Source organism: Clinocottus analis, unplaced genomic scaffold, assembly GCF_023055335.1.
Source record: "Clinocottus analis isolate CAN_PGR_092001 unplaced genomic scaffold, fCliAna1.0.p SCAF_21, whole genome shotgun sequence".
Classification (NCBI taxonomy): domain Eukaryota; kingdom Metazoa; phylum Chordata; class Actinopteri; order Perciformes; family Cottidae; genus Clinocottus; species Clinocottus analis.
This window is the reverse complement of record NW_027175943.1, coordinates 7,728,002-7,751,513: the sequence shown is the minus strand read 5'-3', so window position 1 is coordinate 7,751,513 and position 23,512 is coordinate 7,728,002. Positions and strand designations below refer to the sequence as shown.

The 23,512-nt window shown below is 40.5% G+C and overlaps 1 protein-coding gene across 42 annotated transcripts in view; it reads right to left on the bottom strand.

Moving 5' to 3' along the window:
• Positions 1 to 1,525: 1,525 nt before the first annotated feature.
• The window catches only part of LOC137791982 (receptor-type tyrosine-protein phosphatase delta-like), a 332,202-nt gene continuing 310,215 nt past the window's right edge, over positions 1,526 to 23,512 (bottom strand). For 24 of the 42 annotated variants that reach the window (XM_068587243.1, XM_068587249.1, XM_068587242.1 and 21 more), the window contains 13 exons: positions 22,346 to 22,387; positions 21,700 to 21,797; positions 18,630 to 18,753; positions 15,759 to 15,934; positions 13,562 to 13,681; positions 13,302 to 13,456; positions 8,324 to 8,609; positions 7,181 to 7,359; positions 6,779 to 6,905; positions 6,403 to 6,528; positions 5,357 to 5,511; positions 5,039 to 5,174; positions 1,526 to 4,769 (listed from right to left, as the gene is read on the bottom strand). In XM_068587243.1, coding sequence (XP_068443344.1) covers positions 4,701 to 4,769; positions 5,039 to 5,174; positions 5,357 to 5,511; positions 6,403 to 6,528; positions 6,779 to 6,905; positions 7,181 to 7,359; positions 8,324 to 8,609; positions 13,302 to 13,456; positions 13,562 to 13,681; positions 15,759 to 15,934; positions 18,630 to 18,753; positions 21,700 to 21,797; positions 22,346 to 22,387 — 1,793 coding nt within the window. In that variant the 3' untranslated portion in view covers positions 1,526 to 4,700. The remainder of the gene's footprint in view (positions 4,770 to 5,038; positions 5,175 to 5,356; positions 5,512 to 6,402; positions 6,529 to 6,778; positions 6,906 to 7,180; positions 7,360 to 8,323; positions 8,610 to 13,301; positions 13,457 to 13,561; positions 13,682 to 15,758; positions 15,935 to 18,629; positions 18,754 to 21,699; positions 21,798 to 22,345; positions 22,388 to 23,512) is intronic. The other 18 variants (XM_068587259.1, XM_068587277.1, XM_068587274.1 and 15 more) reach the window with 1 other exon arrangement.

Sequence of the window (23,512 nt, the reverse complement as noted above, 5' to 3'; positions counted from 1 at the left end):
TTTCTAGAGGGGGTACATGAGGAGTTACTTGTGCGCAGTATTTTGAATTGCTGGTTGGTTTCAAATTTCTGCAAAAAACGCCAAGAGACAAAGACGAAACATCTGCTTGACATATCTGAAGTGCAGTCTCTGGTGAAAAATACAAGCTGACGACAGTAGGAGTTCCGTATTTCGTTGTGTTCGTGCCTGGCGTGTGGCAGACAGCTGCATTGGCACGATGGCTCAATACATTTAGAATGCCATTTTGGCCAATTTCCATCAAATTGTCAAAAACAGGATGAAGCAATAATTGCTCTCGCCATGCTGTAATCTGTGAAATGTTCCTACATGTCATATGCAATTCTTTATGCGTGGTGATATGATACTTTAGCGCTCAGAGGAATCCGTCTCCTCCTGCCTCCATGTCGGCGTCTTGACGTCTTCGAGGTCTCATCGTGTGGTGAATCATATTCTAAACATTATATCGCCTTTTCAGAGGCACTTTGCTTGCTCGCAGATGCAATAATAAAGGGAAGTTGCATATTCAGTTTCAGATGTGTTTTTGAAAAACAAACATCAGAAAACAAATCACAAACAGCTCATACAAACAGTCTCTTAATCTTTGACATTTGTGTTATGATCTCTTATTGTGGACCAACACTTTGAGCAGATTGTTACATATTAAAACTTGAAAGGGTAGCTTCAGGAATAATGTTTACCAAGCTCATGTCATACCAGACAGAATATATATATATATATATATATATATATATATATATATAAATTAGTAATGTGCAATTATGCTCAAAGTTATGCTCTTGTGAAGATATTGCAAAATGTTCTGGCTGATGCAGTATCAATGTGTCTCGGAAATAGCATTGCTGAAACTTAACTTAGATTTAAATCTGTGGAGTTGGTGCTGGTACTTTACATTTGTATTTATATTTATGTAAAGATACACAGGTGAACTACGTTCATATATAATTTCATATCAATGTGTACCATACTGGTTGTAGCTTGAGCTGAAGATGGCTCTATCAAAACCAGAGTAGTCCTAATTAACTGTCAATTACTGTGACCTAACTTGAGATTGCTGGTTTTACTGGTGTCATTGTTGTGTGTTTTTAACTACACAAATATCTACATTATTAATAAGAAGCAGCAACACACAGCAAAAGAAAAAAGTACAGTGTTTAAGTCGTGCAATGGCACTGGATGTTATGCAATGTGGTTTTAATTCTGAGTTTACAATACTACACCACTGTGTTGGTATGGTGAACAGAATTTGTGGTTAAAAACAAGGCAGGCAGCTTTGAAAACATTGCACTTCTGTCAAAGGTTCCCCTGATGATTCATTGTCGCTGACATCGGTGACCGAAAAAAAGAGAGCGATGGAAATCTGTTAAAATGTGGTGAGGCTCAATTTCTCCTTTCATGAGAGAAGCGTGGATAATACGTTGGACCCGGACCAGTAGGGGGTAAAATAGCTCCATCCGTCTTTTCAAGTCAAAGTGAGGTGGAGGGAAACAAGTGAAACGCCGATGCATAACACTGACATTTTTTAATAGAATTAATTTATAACAAATGGAACTTGTGTCAGCAAAGAACTGATTTTCATACAGACTTCTTTCGCCACCAATGTAACCTAAGTAAGAAAATAAAAAGTACTCCTTTCATTCAGAAAAAGAAACAGTTTACGCTTACAACTAATCAGAGGTAATTGTATGATCTTTTTAACAAGCCTTTTTTTTTTTTTTTTTACAATTTCATTATTTAATTTTCAGTCTATGCATCCAGACGAGAGATAGATAGAGAGAGAGCAGAGAACACAACGTTTATTTCTGTTAATGACACTCCAAGCTTGAATGGCAAAGCCACAAGAACAGATGGTTGGGGGACAGATTTTTCTGAAGTCATTTGCTGGAGTAACCATGGCATCAGAATGGATGCTCTTTTTCGCCACAAACTTTTTTTTTTTTTTCTTTTTCAAGAGTTGATACCTTTTTTGTGTTATTTACATACACACAAAGTGAACGTTTAAGGAGCTTTTCTTTTTATAGATGGGTTCAAGTAATATATTGTTGGGTTAAGAATCAATAGGGCAGTGCATAGTACAAAGATAGAGAAAGTGCAAATCTTTCTACCAGGCCAGCGTTGGCCATTCTGCAATGTATCACCCTGCATATGAAAAATCAATAAGAAACATGGAAAGGAAAAACTGAGATGGGAAAATAAACATCCGAGACTTAAACATAATGTAACATTAGCCACCGTGAAGTTAAATAATAGCACTTTTATATCTCAAAATGATGACAAAAGTAATGTTAACATAAAACGCATTGCTGCTTGAGTTTACAAGGGAAAGAAAGCACCTGGAATGCACATCCACAAAGCTATCAGGAGGGTACGGAGAAGTTAAAGATGCTGCTCAACATAACCACACTAAACCCCAGTCTCCAACTGTAATGCCATATGAAAAAAAAGGAACATGACGCGCCGTTTTTGGTCGTCAGATAATGTTTTGATCCCCTCTGTTGTGTAGTAGTGACACACGAAGGCCGGAATTCAAACCCAAGGCATGAAAAGGAAACCCTGAGGTGATGACTCGTGCATCAGGCATTCTTTTGAACCAAATCAATATTTAGTTTAACAATTTTAAAATGGGATAGTTGCTGTTTTTTTAAAATGTGATGTGTTGACAATCTGTTAAAAGCTTATTGCCGTTACAATGGGCTTTCATCCTGTGTAGTTCTGACTCCAGGTTTCTGCAATATCTTCCCTGTCTCTGTCTGCAATTATTAAATATATGTTTTGTAACTGTTGTGTATTATTGACTGTTTTCTGTAGAGATCGTGATATATATATATATATATATATATATATATATATATATATATATATATATATATATATATATATATATATATATAGTTCTAATTTTCCTCAGCCACAATAAGGCCACTGAAAATGAAAAAAATAGCTTTGAAATGTTCTTATTTGCATATATAATCTCATTATGTGACGATGAATACAAAAAGGTAAATGAACTATGTGGTTACAGTTAAACTCAATGCCTAGATTACTCAAAGGATACATTAATATGTTAAATGAAACATTATAAAAACAGGCATAAATATAAGGCACTCTAAATGCAAAATGAAAAAAAAGAAGTTATTACCATTGAATGCTTTAAAGGGCCACGAGTAAGTGACGTCTTTGTACGTTGCCCTATCGTGTGGAGCGGTGATGGCGGCTGTGTGACCTCTCAGACTGGATGAGAGCGTGAAGAAAATGCACCCGTGATGCTTTGACTGTCACATCCACATGAACCCCCTATCTGAAAACACACACCTATTTATTGCACAAGAAAAGATGCACTGAATCAGAATACAATTGTGTCCTACTGATGTGCATTCCAGTGAAATATCTCATTTCATTTCCCTCATAGCACACAACTCCCAATCTGGACGCTTTCATAGACGGTCCATCTTTCATATACTTTTGTTCATATATTATGTCTACATATTTCGAATGTTATATTTATGCTTTAATATATATATATGTATATTTCACATATATTTGACAATCTGTACCATATATTTATAAATTCATATATCGTATCCAATTCATCAGGTTCTCTTATCATCCTTCTAACATGGAAGAACTAAGATAATCGGTAGCAGCAACTTTATACTTTGCTCATCCCTGTTGATTCCACAAAGCCCCAGTTATTCAAATGGGAGTAATTCATTACCATGTATGTGATCATGGACAAAAAACAAACTAAATTAAGAAAAATAACTCTTGAACAAACTTACATTTTGGTAGTGCGAATTCTGTTCTGTGCACCAAGTGCAGCAAAAAATGAAGGAAACAAATAGAAACAATTTTCTTTAAAAAAAAAAAAAAAAAGCAAAGAGACTCTCTGCTAAATAGCACATACGTCAGAACAGTTCTACAGCTTTAAAAAAAAGAACATTTACGTAAATACATTTTATCACTTTGTTCCAAGCAATAAATTTGTGTAAAAAAAGGAAATTCACACAGTTCAAAAAAAGCACGTCAGCTGTATAATAAAGTACTAAAAAACTAAATCAATAATTTTTATTTATTTCATATATCATTTGAGCTTTACCCTCTCCAGAATTTAGATGATGAACATTGTGACAGGAAAAGTGGTATTTATTCATTATTACTTTTAGTCTGTCTTGCTGTTGTGGACCAAGCATTGTCTTCTTTTTCAATGGTGTATCTGTGTGTACTGATTTTTTTTTTCTTTACAATGTGCATCAAGTTTTTTCCTCCCCCGCATTTCTGTGTGCCTCCAATGTCTCTCGTTATGGTTCATAATCACTGATGCATTTCTGACGACGTCATTATTGTTCATTTATATTTTTGTTGTGTTGGTTTCATTCAGTTTTATGAGCCCCAAAATGAATCCTTGAAGCAAGAGAAAAGATAATTCCGTACGATGCTTCAACAGTCAGGATTCCCTCACTTCGTATCAAGGCGAGGTTTACTGGGGTTGGGAAAACACTTGGTCCTCCGGGAATCATCTTTTTCATTTTTTGACAAGTCATGTCACACATCCAACACTTAATGAGTTGTTAGCAAGGAGTTAAGGAGTACTTTCTCAAGCAGGAATTTATGGCTCAGAAGAGAGGCTCACTGGGTTTTCTTTCCAAAGGGCCCTCTGCTTTTTTCTTCCAATACTGGGTCTTTTACGTTGCATAGTGATCAAAGCTTCCCAGGTACTCCAAGCCAGCTCTGTAGCAGAACTGGTATTGATCCTGGAAGCAAAGAAGAGAAGATTTCAGCTCATGTCCTTTCTCATAGGGATCTGATAAATATTCCATCCCATCTTTGATACATTGTACTTCGACAGTGTATTACAAAGGTGTTTGTAATATGTTGACCAGACCAGACTGATTGCCTGTGTTATCTAAAGTGTCACACAACCTTAGTAATATAACTACGGTAGTAATTTAACTACCATTAGTACAGTCGTGAGTCATGTTTACTTTGCAAGTTTAATGAAGGAAAAAAAGAAACGACTCACCTCTGTCTGCACCATAGCTGGTCTCTGTGTCCGTAACATTTTCACTGTCTGAAAGATATCTACTACGCCCTCATATCTCATTCGTTCCAAGACAATGCTGAGGGTGATGAAAACTCCAGTTCTCCCAACACCCGCGCTGTGCGAGAGGGCAGAAATGTCAGTGGTGAGGCCAGAGGAAGCAGATAAATATGAGAACAAGTCACGTCAAACAATGCACCATGATACAGTTTTTGTGTAGCTATGTATTATTTGCAACTCAATAGATAGTTTGCACTGGAATGGATGTAGTGTGGTGGGTTAAACTCATTGATCACTTACCTACAGTGGACTGAGATAGGGCCATCTTGGCCAAACTGCTCTTTTGTTTTATGTACTTGGCCAATGAAATCGATGAAGCCCTCTCCTGATTTTGGCACTCCTTGTTCAGGCCAGTCTGTGAACTGAAACTGCCTCACTGTCCGCGACTGTCCATCCTGGGAGCAGAGGGTGGGGAGGGAGGGAGAGAGAGGGAGAGGGAGAGAGAATGTACAGAAGCAGCTTTTAAAATGGAGCATCAGTCTGAAAAATGGAACAATAACAAAGACAAGAGTGCAACTAGGATGCCAATCTGAGAAGACACCCAACCCATGGCAGTTCATTCCCTGACCATCTCCATTATGATTCACTCCTTTGTGGGTTTTACAGTGCAAGATGGATTTTTTTTTATCTAGCACAGATGCCAAGTAAAGCATCAGAGGAACTGTTTTGTTATTAAAGATGCCTGTCATTTCCCCTGAATGTATTAAACATGAACACTGAAGATGCTAATTCCTTTGATGTGCTACCCTCGACAGGGTGCTTGGAGAATCGACTTTGAGGGTGTGCATTACTTAAGTGATATTGTATCCCCTTGATAAGAAGAGCAATCCCATTGACGAGACAGTGTAACGTGCACTACAAAGGAAGGAGTCAGTGCCATTTATCTGTGCAAGCCTTTGATGGAATTAAAAACTCTGGCAGCTCGCTGCTGCCGGCACTCATTTGTTTTTACACTTTGACATGTGTCATAATTCCCGCAAATATATATTTATCCTTATGTTACACTTTAGGCCATAGTTTGGTATAAACAAATACTTGATAGAATGCCAAAGTTTGGAGTTAATGACTACTGCGATGTTAAATCTAGTGCTATCGAGCATGCTCAACAGTGTCACACAAATCTTCTTTCTGGGTAAATGGAATCATGTGATTGGGAAATTGCATAATGGGATTTTAGAAATTAAAATGGTCAGTTGGTTTCTTAATAAATCAATTACAATTTTATTTTGGTGATGCATCCAGTGTCCCCCATGAAAAGGCAGTACTCTAAAACATTGTGTTCTTACCCTGGCGTCAGTCACTTTGAACTCTCTCAGGATATACTGTGGCATGTTATACTCAGCCATGGGGTCCACCACAAAGTACTGGTATCTGGCTGACCTCTCCGCTGGCCAGTACTGGTGGCACTTTTCCTGTAGAGCGAAAAATAGAATACCACAATGAGCCACAACGTTCTCGTCATACACTAGATCCATTGTGTTCATTCCCAGAATTGTTTCATTCAATTCATACTGGATCTTCAGCTTGAAAGCTGTTATTCTCATGGCAGAATCTATATATGGTGTTCCATAGAAGATGTTTTGTAATATGCTTTTGTGTTTGTAGCCAGAAGAAGGAGGTTAATCTGCCAAAGACTGTGGTGAAAGAGAAGCGTTGGCATACCCGGCCCATTTCTCTAAGCTTGGTGAGCATTACGACAATCGTAGAGTTGTGCTCCCAGAGCATTCTCCAGAAGTCCTCCGTGGTCTCTGCCAGTGGTCCCTGTGTGGCAATATATGCTTTCTGTTGCCTGTGGGAATGCATAAATCACATTATTAAAACAATTGAGACAATCCGTATAGAAATACACTTGAGCTTCAAATGGTTTGATTATGCTGAATATTGCCGATGACCGGCCAACACATGGCAATATCTCTTGATAACGTTTCTCTTATATTCTCTTATGACTTGTACAAATCAAACAAATGTAGTTCCTTCTAAGAAATGTCGAGTAATTTCCAAGTGCAATGAATTCATATACTGGCCATCTCATCGACAATAGGTGTTGAGTATGTTCACACTTACCTGTACCCATCAATGAAACTGGCGTTGATGTAGTCAGAGCCTTCAACTCCTCGAATGGGCTGAAGACACACTCGTGTGGACTCGTATGGCATGATGTTAACAAGGCGGTTCTTGAACTTGTTGCAGGAAAGATTGGCACTGATGAATCGTGATGTATGGGCTTTAGTGTTCGCTAGACGCTGCATCGAGACAGAAAAAAGAGACCTTTGAGCACTGACATTCTGGTGTTTTTTTAATTCTCCTAGTGACTGCATATGTTTGACATTAAAGGTGGCTTGTACTAAATACAGATTACGAACAATCACATGCTTTTGTAGTAGTTCCTGCTCACACGGGAGTAAAAACCAATACACACTAATAAGCTGCACATAGTGGATGATGACATCTACACTGTAATGGTTTCCAGTGTACTGTGGTTGTATACTATTTCATGTAACCATAAATTACAGAAATGGCATCAGTGATTACGATCACAGCCTTTCCAGTGGAAAAATTGCATGTTATGACGACGGGGGAACGAAACCCCAAGTGAACCTGAAGCGGACAGAAGCAGCGCAATCTAACCTGTTAATAATCTCATCATGGAATCAGCATCCATCACAGAGCGAGAAAGTAGGTGCGTGACGAGCAAGGCAATACCGCGCATGCAGCGACAACAAAGGCTGGAAAGGGATGGTTGGCGGACTGAGTATATTGCTCAAGTCCCTCCTGTTCTGTGGTCAGGGAAACCTGTGTTTGCCGTTTTTATGGAAACCAAGACCCCTGTAACCGTAGAAAGTGGAGCTATGGGGAAGAGGAAATCAAAATGGAGAATTTATCTTATTTGGAGTTACACAAGCAAGTCGACTAAGTGGAATAGAGAGGAAACCACAGGCCCCACACTGTCTAGCGAGCCTAATGAGAACTGGAAAATAGTTAGGGAGTTGTCCTGAGAAAGCCCAATCAATGACACGGGGGCACACATTTGACTTGGAGAACGGATGCCAATGGGATGCCTGCAAAATCTTGCGGCGCATGGCAAGTTCTCAGTGTCAAAAGTTGGGTGCCATGTAGGAATCTGAAGCTGAAACACTGCTCATTATTAGTAATACCTGACCCAAAACAATTTACCCCAATGCTGTCACTCCATTAAACACACTGTACCTTGAACTCAAGTTCCATGCCGGTGACGTTCTCGCCACCCTCTATCTGCGTCAGTTTCTGGATGTAGGCGTATAGGTTTCTGGCGGGCACTTCGGTGGTGCCGCAGTTGACGGCCTCCTGCAGCGCGTCATGTATGAAGACGTACTGGTCCTCTGTCTGCACCATGTAGTTGCGCTGGGCACGCATTAGCGTTACATGCCCGTAGATGTCCACAGTCTTCTCGTGCTTGATCCTTTCCATCATGGCATCAATCACGATGAAGCAGCCCGTGCGTCCCACCCCAGCACTGTGGTCAAAAACAACATAAAAAAAGGAAGCATGTTATTGGATAGTATTCTCATTTGTAGCAGAACAATAAGGTAGGTTACCTTGATTATGAAAGGGGTGCATTTTTAATAGAAACATGTATGATGTCCCTACTCTGACAGGGTTGAGCTTCTATTATCATAACTTCTACAAATGGTAGTCCAGTGGAAGGGTATATAGGTGTCTTTTCTAAACATGTACAAGGAGTTGAAGAAGTCCCTTCTCGATTTGATGAGGCCAAAAGGTAAGCTCTCTGCGCCAAGTTTGCCACTGTCGGATGGACCATTTGGCTTGGAGTGTAATTAAATGTGAAGTGGCACTGAGTGCAGAAGAGGGCTTGGCAGTCACAGCCTTCAGCGGGCTCAATGCTGCCTTTGCAATCTAGTCTCTCCTCCCTGGACCCCACCTGTGCTCTCCAATCCATCAGGGCTAATCACTTATGCAACGGCAACATTTAACCTTTATCTCACGGTTCCGAAAAGTGCCACTGCAACAAACGCACAGAGAAATGTGGATACACCGACGCAATTTTGAGTGTGTTTTTTGTTTTTTTTAGGGCTTTGCTAATGTGCGGGGCAGCTTCTGAGAAGAGCAGCTGACTTCAATTAATGCCATTAGATTAGCACAGTGCACCCAAATAACGTAAGAGCTTTAGAAGAGGCACTGAAAGGCAGCTCGCTTCATTAAGATTCACATTGGCACGTTGTTACATTAGTGTGTAGAAAAGTGAACAAAGCACTCCTACATAGAGGAAGCCTGTTTTACTCTTTCCCTTTGACCTCTTCTTAAAGATGTCGCCCCCCGACGCAGTCGGTTGACAGTTTAAAAGTGCTCACCCCTGCATATTACATGTTTTAATATCTCATGCCTCAGCAAAGAGGATGTTTTCTGATGACAATTTATTTACCGCAGGGCGACAGGGTGGTGTTAAATCTTGTTCGTTAACTCCCCTCCCACTGACGAGACAGTACCTTGCACTCGGATCTCCTAAAGTAAATAGGTTATTCAATCCATTAAGCTGACATGCCTACGAGGTGTGAGCCATGCTCTCGTGCCTCCTCCTTCTGATGGAGCATTTGTTTTCCATTTGCGCTGCGAAACGGAGGAAGAGTTAAGAAGGAAAACTCAAGAGGGAGTAAAGTTAGTCCCTGGGGGCCAAGTCTGGTTAATGTGCCATGCTGCACTGGAACTGTGCTGCGAATGGAATAAAGACACGTATGGGAGTCATTGGCTTTCACAAATGATCTGATGATCACTTTCAAAATGGCTGACTTTGGCTGAACGAGAGTGAACTTTGTTTTGTGTTGTTACAAAACTCTTCAAACCTCGAGGGCGATTAGGAAACCGGCGTGTGAGTCGAAGAATCAGGCTGTTAAGAAATGTGAAAGTATCTCAGGGATATTTGAAGAATGAATCACTTCCAGGTCTGAGTACACCTCAGCCCTTGGGCAAGAGATGCAGAAACTAGGAGAGATTTCTCCCTCTACCCCAGCTGTTTCCAATCTGAAAACATTTTACAGTGCGGACCTGAACGTGGGAGAGTGATGACCTGCGAGAGAGTAAGTGACAGAGTGACAGCGTTGAGCTAGAGAGACGGGGACAGAGGAAGATGAGGAATGGGGGGTCGTCGAGAGAGAAGGTGGAGTTGTGCCATGCAGGGAGAGATGCCACCAGTTACCTTGGAGTTGTGTGGTTAGTTTTCTAAAAGACTTGACAGCAGGAACACATATTGAGCTCTCTTTTATTCTGTAATGCAAGACCCGTAAATGCTGGGAACACATGCGATATTCCTTTCTCAACACGTGATGGTGTGTGTCTGTGTGTCGGTGCAGAAAGCCGTCGCTACATTTGGCAGTTGAAGGGGAGCTGGCGGACTGACTGCACTAATGACCTGACACTGCCTTTTCAGCCAGTCAAGACCAGCTGCTTTGGACGTCGACACACATTAAGTGTCAGACTAATATGCTTTCCTGGAGTTTAGGGAACGGGAGAGAGAGAGTGTAGTTTAAAATACAGCTGCAATGAGTCCCGAGAAGATAAAGCATGAGCAGCAGTGGAAGTAATTACATATGTATTGTTACCAAATCTCTTGCCGTCAGCTAACATGTCACCATTTCCCTCCACTGCCTATTGAAGGCGCACACAGTTAGTCAAATTTACCAAGATCACCTCATTGCTGTTAATGGAGTCAATCACAATTTTAGTCCTTGATTACTTTCCAAAATGTGAAAAGTAAATAAAAAAAGGCACTCATTTCCAACTTGGAGATACAAAAATGGAGTTCTTTCAAACAGGCTTTTTCAACTAACTGCTGATTATCGTCCATCGTGACGCGCCAACAACAATGAGACTCTTCCCCTCGCACGCGACTATTCCATTAGGACAGCCAGGTGGAGACTTGCAGAAAGACTTTTGAGTAGTCCTTTTCCTTCACTGTATTAGAACCAATACTTTTGTTTGATGGCCTGGGAGAGCGTGTCAAGCAGCTCTATGGCTGTGTTTAATTTTTCCAACACGGATGTTTTGTAGGCCCATGATACTTAACCTCCCGGTTTCCTGGTAGCCAGTGCACCAGTAGCCAATGCAAGCAATTCACAGTGAAAAGTCCATAAAAACTTCTCAAATGACCCTTCAGCTTGTTCCAGTCTGTTTGCTGCCTGTCAGTGTGTTTACTTACACTCACTTACCCACTTTCCATTTTGGCTGGCAATCTCGATATTTGTATTAGTCACTCGCAGCTAACATACCTTAATCGTTAGGTAAGTCGACTACTTTCTACATATGTGCTGGCTTCCGCAGTTATACAGAGACTGTCGGTTGTTTCCTCAAAAGTTTCCCTTTAGCGGCACTGGGAGAGGCCAATGCTCTCCATGGCATTCAATCATGACATTTTAACCATCACCTCACATCGCTTGGATAGCCCTTTAGCTACAACAGCAAAACAGTCCCTGACCTGTGGGTTAGTGAAAGCAGCAGGAACAAGCAACCCAGGAAACATATAATGTGTCTGGGGGCAGATTTGAAAAGACAAACTGGAATTTAACCTTGTGAGAAGTGCTCCACAAGCATTGTAAACACACTCATTTATTATCGTGAAATACTCCTGTGCTGGAATGATGCACTAAATCCATATTTATTGTAGAATGTTGGGCATGTGCAACACGAAACGCTCTGATTTTCTTTTTCTAGGACAATTAATTTTCCTGAAATCATTCGCTTACAGATATGTGAATATAATTGTGAATATATCGACCAGTTGTTTGAGTTCATGGTTGAGATTATAGTCTGATTTACTCAATTTTACTGACTATAAATTCTTATTTGTGTGGAGTGCAGATGGAATGACTGAGTGATTATATAAGGATCTCTGTTATTTAGGATATGACAGTTTTGATAAATTAACATGGTTCTAATTAGCGTTTTACCAAAATAGGAACAGTGTGCTTTATTTTGTTGAAGTTGTGACTGTAACGTTATACACCGCCAGTCAAACAAACACATTTGAGCTCTTTATGGTCTTTGCATAAGAACCCACAGTACATGGCGAGATGCAAATGTGCACCAACTAATTAATCAACTATTTAAGCAACTGTACCATGCTGTTAATCATAGGCCTATTTGTATGTGCATAAACAGCTTCAGCTTCTACAAGACTAAATATCTTTATCGACAATATATCTCTGCATTACCACAAAACACTCCAAACATTATTTTGCAAGTATGCAGATAAAACATAAAAAAAGATGTCTCTTTTTAAAAATTGTGGTCGAACATGAAGTGAAGAAAAGCCTCTGTAAGGATTTAGAGCTGGGAAACGACTATCTGATAGGGAGCCAGAGGAATTAAAAACTCCCATCTGCTGACATTAATTCCTGCATTCTGCTTCATTGTAGAAAGTCAGGATTTTCAATTTGAAGTGATTCGGCAACTAGTTCTAATTAACTACAGCATGTGGTAATTCTAATTCTTCAGTAATCCCCCTTCCTTTTTTGTCACTTTCTGTCACAAGTTTGTATCTATTACACTCACTGTGGCTGTTTTTACTGTCTTTTTCTCCCCCTTCAGTCACTCGCTTCCTCTGTGCTGAGCCTCTGATGACTTGCTGAGTTGAAAGGAGCCAGAAGTCTCTGTTATATCCCTCTGACTCTCTGTTGAAAGTGCGGCCGCTTATGTCGCTAAGGGAAGCGAAGTTGGTGTTAAAGTTATTTGTTTCGGATGCAATAACCCAGGGGATAAGCCGAGGACTTGTGGGCCGCTGATGTGCGACATGTTAGTGGTGTAGCGAGGAACACAACAGGTCTGCGTGTGTTTGTGTGTCAGTGAGTGGGAGGAGATGTTTGAGTTTGCCGAGGGCAATGACACCGGTACTCTTTGCGCTGTGATGTTGAAAACACCCTTTTCATTTAAGTGCCTTCTGTAAAAGCTGGTAGGCTGATTTGTTTGGGCCAGAGTTTACTCAACATCAAATATTCTACTTATAGCTTACATTTGTCCTTCTGGTTCATGTCTGATTCATTACACAAAAAAATCTCTTATCACTACACAAATGACACGGGTAAAAAAAACTAAAAAACATTTCGTCATATGTATTCATATATTCATTACAGCAAATGGAAAGAACAAATCAATTTCATGCCTCAGGATGTTCCTGTGACACCATGTTGTTTCTTACCTGCAGTGTACCGCCATCGGCCCCGCGTCCGGAGGATTGCACGCTTTCACCCGTCTCAGGAAGGCCAGGAACGGAGTAGGGTGCTCGGGTACCCCGTGGTCCGGCCAGGCCGTGAACTGGAACTGCCTCACCTCTCTCTTTTCACTGGAGCCATTCTGAATTGTAGAGGTAGAGAAAGGTTAGTGGCCAAAACATCTCACATCAAGGATTTAAAAGATGCTGTGGGGTCCGCAGGGCCAGAAAATCCAAATGCTTCTTACTTTAAAAAGTGCAAATGTCCTGACACAGTATGTGGCCAGCTCGACTGTGTCTAGAAGTGTCACTTGGATGAGGCCGTACGTCTCTGTCCCTCTTGTTGGCCAGTATTGGTCACATTTAACCTGCAATGGAGAGCAACATGGTATGGATATTAACATTTATTTATTTGAGGTACATTTATTAAGTATAAATGCTCTTTTAAAAAATTGTTCAGCTTCACATTCACAGTATTACACAAAGTCAAGTCACGGTAAAATATATTTCCAAATTCCCCTCAATCCTTCTTGAGTAATCAATTAAAGGGCCTGAAATATTTGTGTGGAGCCGAAGGCGTTATTAATTGCCCTGCTGTACTCCATAATTATAAAATGAACCACACTTTCCAATCATATCACCGGCTCAGCTTTATTGCCATTTGAGTGCACAGCTTTGTTTCCTGGTTTACGGCCAATAAAAAAACTGTTCCATTATAGCATTACTGCTTAGCTGAGGAATGGAAGCCCTATAGGTGATGGGGAGGAAATAACTCGGCTCCAATTCACTTGTTATTCTTCATATTGTCCATTAAACTGATGTGGTAATGGCCGTTTGTTCAACACAATTTAAATTAATTCATGCTTAACAAATGCTGGTGCTAGGTGATTGTCGGATGGTGTGACAGCTGGACATCAGTTGCATCATTGGTATATTTTAAAATACGTAAAAAAGTGCACTATCCATGTATTTAATTTCCTCAGCAGTTGTTATATCCCCGACACCAGCAGCAATGGAGGGATTGTCACACTCTGAGGAGTGAAATCATTCATAAACGCATTTACTTGCGAATACTCAAGCTTTAGATATGTGCAACATACAAATACAGCTTGAGTGCTCACCAGAGAATGATATGACTTATGTGAAAGACAGCAGCGGTTGGCAGCAACAAAATGACATTATGCACTACAAATGTCCAACAACATAATGGGACAGAACAGATCCGAGTAGGGGATGTCTTGCAGGAAGCCTTTACAGCAGAGGCAAGAAGCACTGTGATATCAGAAAGCATCTACGGAGTCAAACTGACACCTGACAGTATAGAGCAAATTTAATTGAAGAAGTGTGCATTTTACAGCAGCTACGATAGAAACAATGAGACAGAGGAGCTGATTTGCTTTGCAGATTGTACAAATAGGACTCCGTGGGTCCACCCCGTCGTTAACACTTTACCAGGCTCTTAGCAAAGGCATACGAGTGTGAAGGTCAGTAGCTTATGGAGTCGGTGCAAGCTTTCATGTGCTCAGTCAAACATTGTAAGATGTTTCAGAGAAAGGGCTGACCACGTCACCCTCAAAGGAGTCGTGAATGCACACAGCTGGGCAATGTAGCTTTTCAGTGTTGGAGTCTTTTTTATCACAGATTGTAATCCAGTGCTTTCAGCAGTGCTCCACTAATGAATGGACCCATGTCACTAATCAATCTAAACTAAACAACAACAAAGAGTTCTTTGTAGAAAAAGGACTGAGCATATCAGTGAATAACAGCATGGAACTTGGCTTTGCCTGGAGAATTAATACGGAGGCATCTTGGGAGAGTGGAGGCGCAAAGTATAAGCCAAGGCAAATGTATGTGCTTCACATAAAACCGTTAAAAGAATCAAAACAAAATGCAGAAGAAAACAGGATGCAAAAACAATTAAGAACATTCATTAAAAAAAAAAAGCAGTCAAAATGCAAGAAATAGAATCAAAGTTGCAGTGCAGTTAAAGAAATAAAATGCAGTAGTGAGATGCAGAAATTAATTTTAAAAAAAAGAAAAAAGTCTTCAATCTGGATTTAGAGGAGGTGAGGGTCTCAGCAGACCTGCAGAAAAGCTGAATGCTGCTTCTCCACGTTTAGTTCTCACTCTTGGAACAGAAAGTGGATCCGTCCCGGACGACCTTAGGGGTCGGGTTGGTACAACACACTTTACAGATTAAACAAGAGGACAGGGACTTCAATTTGTCACTTAGACAGGGTGAAGAAAGAATTAAATCTGCAGGTCTTCTATGAAATAACTTGTTTGCTCGGGACTTGTAAATCATCGGGTGTTTTTTACGAGCTGGGCTTATACGTTCCAAAGCATACCACCACAAATGTTCCACCCCATCATTTCATTTGAATAGTTGAGACATATCGAGCACCTCAGAGTAAATATGGCTTTGCCTGTGTTTGTGTCTCTTACCCTGGACCTCTCCTCCAGTTTGGTCATCATGACGACGATCGCGCTCCTCTGCTCCCAGATCATCCTCCAGAATTCACCAAATGTCTCTGGCAGGGACCCTTGCGTGGCAATGTAGGCGTTCTGCTTCCTATAGCCATCAATGTAGTTGGAGTTGATGTAGTCACTTCCAGGGATACCTAAAAACAGAACATGTAGATGGTTAGAATTGGAAAAGGCAACCTCTCAAATACAACGGTAAACTTTTGCGGTTTAACACAAGGGAGAGAAAATGATAAATGTCACAAAATAGCGTCTTGTGTCGCTTCCCAATTTGGTCTCCGTCTTGATTGATGCTGCAATTATTTGAGGCAATGTCCGATTCCCCCCCACATACGGTTCAGATGACGCCGCATTTCCTCGGCGTTTCCAAAAATGAATTCAGTTAAGCCGTCTTGTGTAAGTATTAAATCGAAAAATAGCATAAAACACTAACATTTGGCACCGGTGTTGCAGTCTGTCTTAGGATTTGTATTTGCTATCAACAAGGCCTTTAAATCGGCAGTGTTTGTGTTCCTATTCCATATCTGCAACTGACTTATAGATAAAGCTTGGGCTGTAAAAGTCCATCACATCACATGGAGAAAAACAAACCAAGAAAAAACGAGCAAAACAATTTCCCCCTCCCTTTCTCACTCCTCCTTCCCTTTGCTTATATTAAATGAAAGGCACAGCAGCCTTTTCCAATCCAGGCGGAAGAGACGGAGCTGACAGCTAGTCAATGCTTCAGGACTGGCAGTTTAGGGGCTTCGTGCACACATGGTCTACCAAGATAAGTCTCATCTGCATGGACGCCACGTATCAGAGAATCCCCCACTCTCCAACTGCACCCCCTCTCCCCCCCAAACTCCGTTTTCTCTCAGGTAACTTATTCAACAGGAGAAAAAAAGGAAAGGAAAATGGAATATGAACACATTCAAAGACCAGCCCACATTATTTTTTTCAACCCCCCCTCCCCGCCCTCGCTTTTGCTGTTGAAGTTGTCCAAACAGCCAGGCGGAAGCACATTTCCATGATGGACAAGGGATAAATGCAATTAAGCCCAGTGCGTTTTCAATTTGAAAAGAAGAAGCAAAAGGAGACATTACTGTGGATTAATGAGAACGAGGCGAGTTGTTTAATGCACATTTGCAAATGGCTTTTGCCTTTGTGCTTTCTGTCACTCAGGATTTGTATAAATGCAACCATTCTCTCAGTCAATATGCTTATTGTGAAGTAAACATTGCTCCAGCGTTGTTTCGTACCCTTTTTATAGGAACGCAAAAGAATCTTTAAGGAAACAGATTTTAGGGTAATGTTCATAATGATGATGAAGCAGTTGATGTTCAGACATTGTGCGAGCAGATGTCCACTCACTTTGTCAGATTACCACATTGTCTTACCTCAGAACAGATAGTTATGAAAAAAAACTGCATACATTTGATTTTAATCAATTTAATGTTCCAAAAAGAACACGCTCACAAATACTGATACAAACTAATTGAATTCAGAAACTGTATGAATTTGGCAAATGAAGGTTTTAACTTTGAGAACATGTTTAGTTCAGCCAAGCGCATGTTTTGTCTGGCCAGGCATCTTGGCAAAGGTCAAAAATAGAGCAAATTCAGTAACGTCACGACAAAGTGCATAAATGTACTTGTGCATCGCTGTGCCTGTGTTCCAAAGATTCTGCTGATCCATCCCCACATCAATACATTCTCAAAGTAGCTGTCTTCAAATTCTGATGTCAAATCCCCAATCCCCTTTTATTCAAATAACTCAATCAAAGTAAACAATAGGCGCATTGCTTGCCAAAAGGCTTTAAGCCTCAGAAGGAAAAGAGGAAGTCCCTCTTGTCCCGCTGGCTGAGAACTGCTCACTTGCTGCAACCACAAAGGCTCCAATATGGTCGTGCAGATGTGTTTAAACGCCTGGCTAATGGAGTTCCATCAACACTCAGCTGTATGGTTTCTGAGAGACTGCAAAAAGGGCTCTTTGAGCCTTTATCTATCTGTTTTTTGTCACAATAGCCATTTACTTCTTTGTTTATTTCCCTTTGCCCTCCATGGGAGCAGCTCAATAGAAATGGTTAATTAATAGCCGTGTGTGTATGTGCAATTGTGTTTAATCCAAGAAAGTGCTGAAAGAGCCAGCACTTAACTCGCCGTTTCAAAATCTTCAGACGCTGTACTGTACAGCGCAACACTTCTTTAATGTGCCAAACACTTACTGGGCTGTTTCAAACCAGGTTTGTGATGGCTCAAGTGAATTTCTGCCACAACATCCTCATGTAATGCTACTCACGACTCCTACCAATGTACGCACTTTATTTAGGGCATTGCCGTGAGTTTTCAGCAGTTTTCTTGCCAGATAATACATGTTTGTACCCACAAATACGTCATATATTGTATACAAACATGTGACGTGATGTGTGTTGCAAATTAAAATGAGAATAAATAAGTTATAAGGTGCTAAGATGTCTATCGTCCAGTGTACTCACTGGTCTCGTTTCAAGGCCATGGCTTTAGACAAAATGTAAATGTAAAAGACACACCTGCTATGAAGTCAGAAAAATAGATAAAGTAAACTTGAATCCTTCACTATAGGTGATTGTTTAATCTGACTTGAGTTTTTGCCTCAGCATTAAAAGTGAAAATATCCACTTTCTAAAGCCCTGACTTTCTTTGCAAGCACCTGAGGCATGAAAGGAAAAATAGTCTGCCGTGCTTGTGTGGAAATATAGTTTAAAAGTACAGCGTGGTTGCGCTCCTCAGGTCTAAAAGATAGAGTTGTGCAGAGTTGTGACTATAGACTGAATACTGTAGTTGGAAGCGAAGATGCTGGTGGGCGGCGTACCATCAATAGCAGAGAGCAAGACTCTGGAGTGGTCGTAGGCAATCACGTTGGCATATCTGTTCTTTGGTTTGTTGACCTCCAGGTTAGAGTGTTCCCACGTGAACTGCTGACCAGGGTCGATGGACTGTGAAGGAGAAGAACATATTTGTTACAGTGGCTTAATATATATATATATATATATATATATATATATATATATATATATATATATATATATATATATATCATATAAAATAGCAACATTTAAAAGTAGAACTACTTGTCCAATTCCTAAGATTGTAAAATACGATTGTAAAGTATTGCTTCATCTATAGTTTACCCTGAAATGAATGTTTCCCATCAAGGCCAAACAACATATAAGACTGGTTATTTTAAGCATAGTATTGGTGCTATTAGTGAAGAGGACTAATGCACACAGCATTTACCAGGGAAAATAAAATGGCATAGTGTACGGTTAAGGCGAGGCATACCACACTGGTAACCAGCGAGTCTCTTCTTTCTACAACATAAACCTGGAGGCTCTTAAAGGAAGTTGTGACCTCATGTATTCAAGGTTATTCAGTCCAAATATGGTTATTGTTCTCTGACTGAAAGCTGATTTTCTTCCCCAGACTTTTACTCTCTTCCAGTTAATTCAAGTAAAACCTCTTCTGGCCTTTGTCTTGTAGAAAAGGGTGTGTCAACAGACACATACATCTTAGTTGACATTTTTGGTTCTGCAAGGCTAACGTTGAAGGTGGAGGAGAGCATTTCGTGGTTTGTAATTTGACTGAAAGCAGATAGTTTTCAGAGCAATGTAATCAATTTGTTGTCTTTGGCATAACATAATTGTGACATATTAATGATTAGATTTACAAAAAAGAAACATTACAAATTGGTCACAAAGGAAAATCTTGTGTCTCATCAGCTTTCCTCATTCGAGTCGTAGGACTTTATGGCACATACTCGAATACCACACTTGAGACCAGTTCGACAGAATTTGCCATCCAAGCCCCCTTTCAGCTGTGTGAAGCAGAGATTGACAATGCTCCCTCATCACCGATAAATGAGCCATAAAATATAATATCACAAAGAGAAAATACAATGGCGTGAAAGACGACATTCCATCTCGCATTACAGGGAAAATATTGTGCTTGTGCTTTTAATGACTGCAACCTGCTTTTATGAGTTAATCTCCACTGAAAGTAGAAACCCAAGTGTAATAGGACACATTGCAAATAGAGGCCATTTTTGTACACTGACCTTGCTTATAATCATCATAATTATCATACTTGTATGACTTCTTTATTGTAATTTATGGGAATAATAAAATCATAAAGAAAAGCTTAATTCTTCATTTTAATGATGGCAAACTTTATTCGACTATGACCATGGAAGCAAATGCATTAGAAGGTATTTAAGAGCACATGAGCTCAATGTGAATACAATAACACATTGCAGCACCAATATCTTCATCTGCAGAAATCACTTAAAGCAGCCATATGCGGGGGACAAACCCTTGGCTAAGCCTTATATTTTTTCAAAATATGTTGAAACAGTGGGCTGCAACATTGCTCATCATAAAAATCTTTATTTCATTGTGCTTGCAAAATTGCTTTCCACTGCTCTCGAATAAGCTCTATGAAATTGGAATTCAATGTACTTAAGCTGCAGTAATGATTGGGCAGCTTGGCAGCCACCCATTGGGTGACCTCATAGATTTTGGAACTGTTGCAGGACCCACAGAGGGAAACGGGCAGAGAAAGGATGAGCATCGTTCCCATCTCACAAAATGCCCCTGAAAGGACCTCTTGCTCACTAAGCGTTTCAGGCTCCGTTAGTTCATACAACACAAAGGCAATATGAAGGAAACACTTACATTGTCTGACTGCTGCCCACAGCGTTTTGAGGGCACTTAAATCTGAAAGACTTTTGCGTTTGAAGGTCTAATCGCAGGATATATAAATGTAACTATCACCTTTGTTCCATTATGCTTTTTTATTCTGATAGCGGCCATACATTGTAGAATGAAACTTCACTTAAAGTGTAGATATGCTTCACTGGCTGGACAGGTGTTACTAAACTGTAGCCTTTGTAACGTCCGCTCTAGTCACTCCCATCAGCATAGCAGTAAAGCACTAGATCCCTTATTTGGCTAAAGACCTTTATATCTACAACACGTTCGTATTGTGAGGTGTAGTGCTTCCCTTGGCTTTTAGACCTGTTACTTTAAATGGTTGCTAATATTATTGCAAAAAGATGAAATAGTACAAATTAGAGTATTCATGTGTTTTCTTTGTGTAGATTGTGTTGGTATGTTGTGACTATGACAGTAATATTGAGTTTTTTCACAGCAGACATTTTTAACTCGCAGGAAAAGCACAGGTACTAATAATAATATTAATAATGATGTACTTTCCACTCACAGGGCTCAGTGAGCCAGCAGGAACAATAGCGGGGCTGTGGACTTGAAAATGGAGTGCAACCATTATTAAAGTTATTAATTACACCTGTGTGTTTCCTGCTTTGACATGTACAAAAATGCATGCTGTGAATAGGGCATACTGACTGATTTTAGGTCTCTGGTGAAGCTTTTTCTTAAAAAAGAACATTCTAATCGCCCTGTTGGGCCGATCATCCACCAGTTGTTGACTGGTGTATGGTACCATGTGTATAATCTTTATACTATTCTGCATTAATATACCAAATTGGTAGGCAACAGGCTAAGATTTGGGTTTTGAAAGTGTTCTGGTTCGCATTTGCAGTCTGTGTGGTAACGACCAATCACGGCCGAGCAGGCTTTATTTCAGTGCTGGTAAACAGTTCAAAATGCAATCACTGCACCCACTGGCTCTCTCGTCTGCAGATTATTCAGATTTTTATTGTCTTAAAATTAGGTCGTAAACTGGTGAAGCAATCCGGCGGTGACACATCTTTCAACTCAAACTCCAGGTTTTGCATCTCAAGTTTAGAGAGTGTGCTCCATGTTTAGAAAGTATGTTTTATTGTTGCCTTTATGCTGCAACACTCTTGCTAAGGTATTCATAACCATTGAATGCTGAATCAGCATTGGAACTTGACTGACACCTACCTCATATTCTTGTGAAAACTTGAGGTTGTCGTTGGCTTTCAGGCGCTCCAGATGATCTGCTAGGTCCATAATTGGGATTGGAGGGTGGCTAGCCATGCCTGTCAATTAGATGGACTGAATGTCAGTCACTCGTCTTGTAAGATGGCATCGCCCAAGCACAAGCCAACAGCGAATCATTAGATAAGCAGCATATGTGTTTAACAGGGGGAATGGAAAAGTGGTTCTGGTTAGGATAGTTTGTTCACTCAAAGCAGTGGCCATGCTCGTAAAGAGAATATGGACACAGAAGCTAATGAGAGGTCATCGAGCACACTTGCCCCACTGGGACTCTCCCTATTGAGAGAGGAGAAACGTTATTCACACGGAAAGCTGCGGTGGATAGTTAGCGTGACAGTAAGACACAAACACAAAGAAACAACGCAAAAGGAAAAAAAAAAGAATGAAAAAACATTCAAATTGTTAGGCCAGATGTTGATGTTTGCTTTGAGTGATGACATGTCATTTCAAACTCCGCCTCCTGTGATGACATTGCATTACCACCAGATGTATTAGAGTGGGATGGAAATACAAGACTATGCAGAAAAAAAAGAAAAGGAATTAAAGCTAAAAAAAAATCATGTCAAGTGCATAATCGAGAACAACTAACTTGACAAATGGAGGTTACTGGGGTGACTGGACGCACCTGAACCTGTGGAGGAAACGGCGGTGTAATTAAATACATTGCATATGTCATTGGCAATGTGATGGACTATTTTTTTCTCAGAAGGTAGAAATTGAAATGTGACAAGTAGCTGAATGATGTGTATTCTTAATGGGACATGTATTAGTAACAAACAAGTCATCATGCTCAAAGCTTGGCTGATGCACCATGCGTACTTCATGGAAAGAGATCCACCATGGGATCGTTTTTGACATTCATTTTAACCTAAGAATGCTGACGTGGTGATATACTACTTCAGTCGGCAGTTAAGTTCACTTGACTTTGACATTGTCAAATATGGGTGGTTGTCGAGGTGTGTCATCAGCATATTTAAGACTTTGAGAAAACAATCAAAAGTGTCGTGTTTGAACAATACCGATCGATGTAAAGACAACTTTGTGTGCATGCTTTCACAGTCCAGTCTGTGGTCAAAGATATTTAACTTGAGTATTCAGGTGACACTACAGTTACATGACAGTGTCTCTCTCTCTCTCTCTCTCTCTCTCTCTCTCTCTCTCTCTCTCTCTCTCTCTCTCTCTCTCTCTCTCTCTCATTTCATTTTGGTTGCTGGCACAAGTGGGCATTAGCTAATGGTAGCTGTGCCTCTTTTTCCCACCCACTCTCACGTCTCTCTGAAAGACGGCAAAGGGGGTTTCTATTGCAGTTCGCTCCTCAAAATCCATTTCCACCACTGGGGGACAATGAAAGTACCATTTCCAACACGCTATCACTCAAACATCAAGCATCCTTAAGAGGAAAATGTCCATTGAGGGGAAAAGAGGTGGAAGAAAGCGTAGCGAGAGTAGGGGAGAGAGGTGGTCTAATGTGGAAGTGCTTCAGGACTTGAGAGAAAGTGGTCACGTGGACGGAAAAAAATGTGGGTCCTTTTCGAGCAGCGAGAGAGCCAAGATACCAGCTCTCAGATAGGCAGTTGGGAGGGAGGCGAGGAGGGGGGGGGGGGGGGGGATTATGGCTTGAGAGGTGAGTGAAATAGTTGGAGGATGGTTGAGATCACTCTGAGCCAAAAGGAAAAATACCTCTCTGCCAGGATGAAACAGCCAGTAATGGTCCTAACATCATTGAAGAGCTTGCATAAATATGCTAAATCTTTCT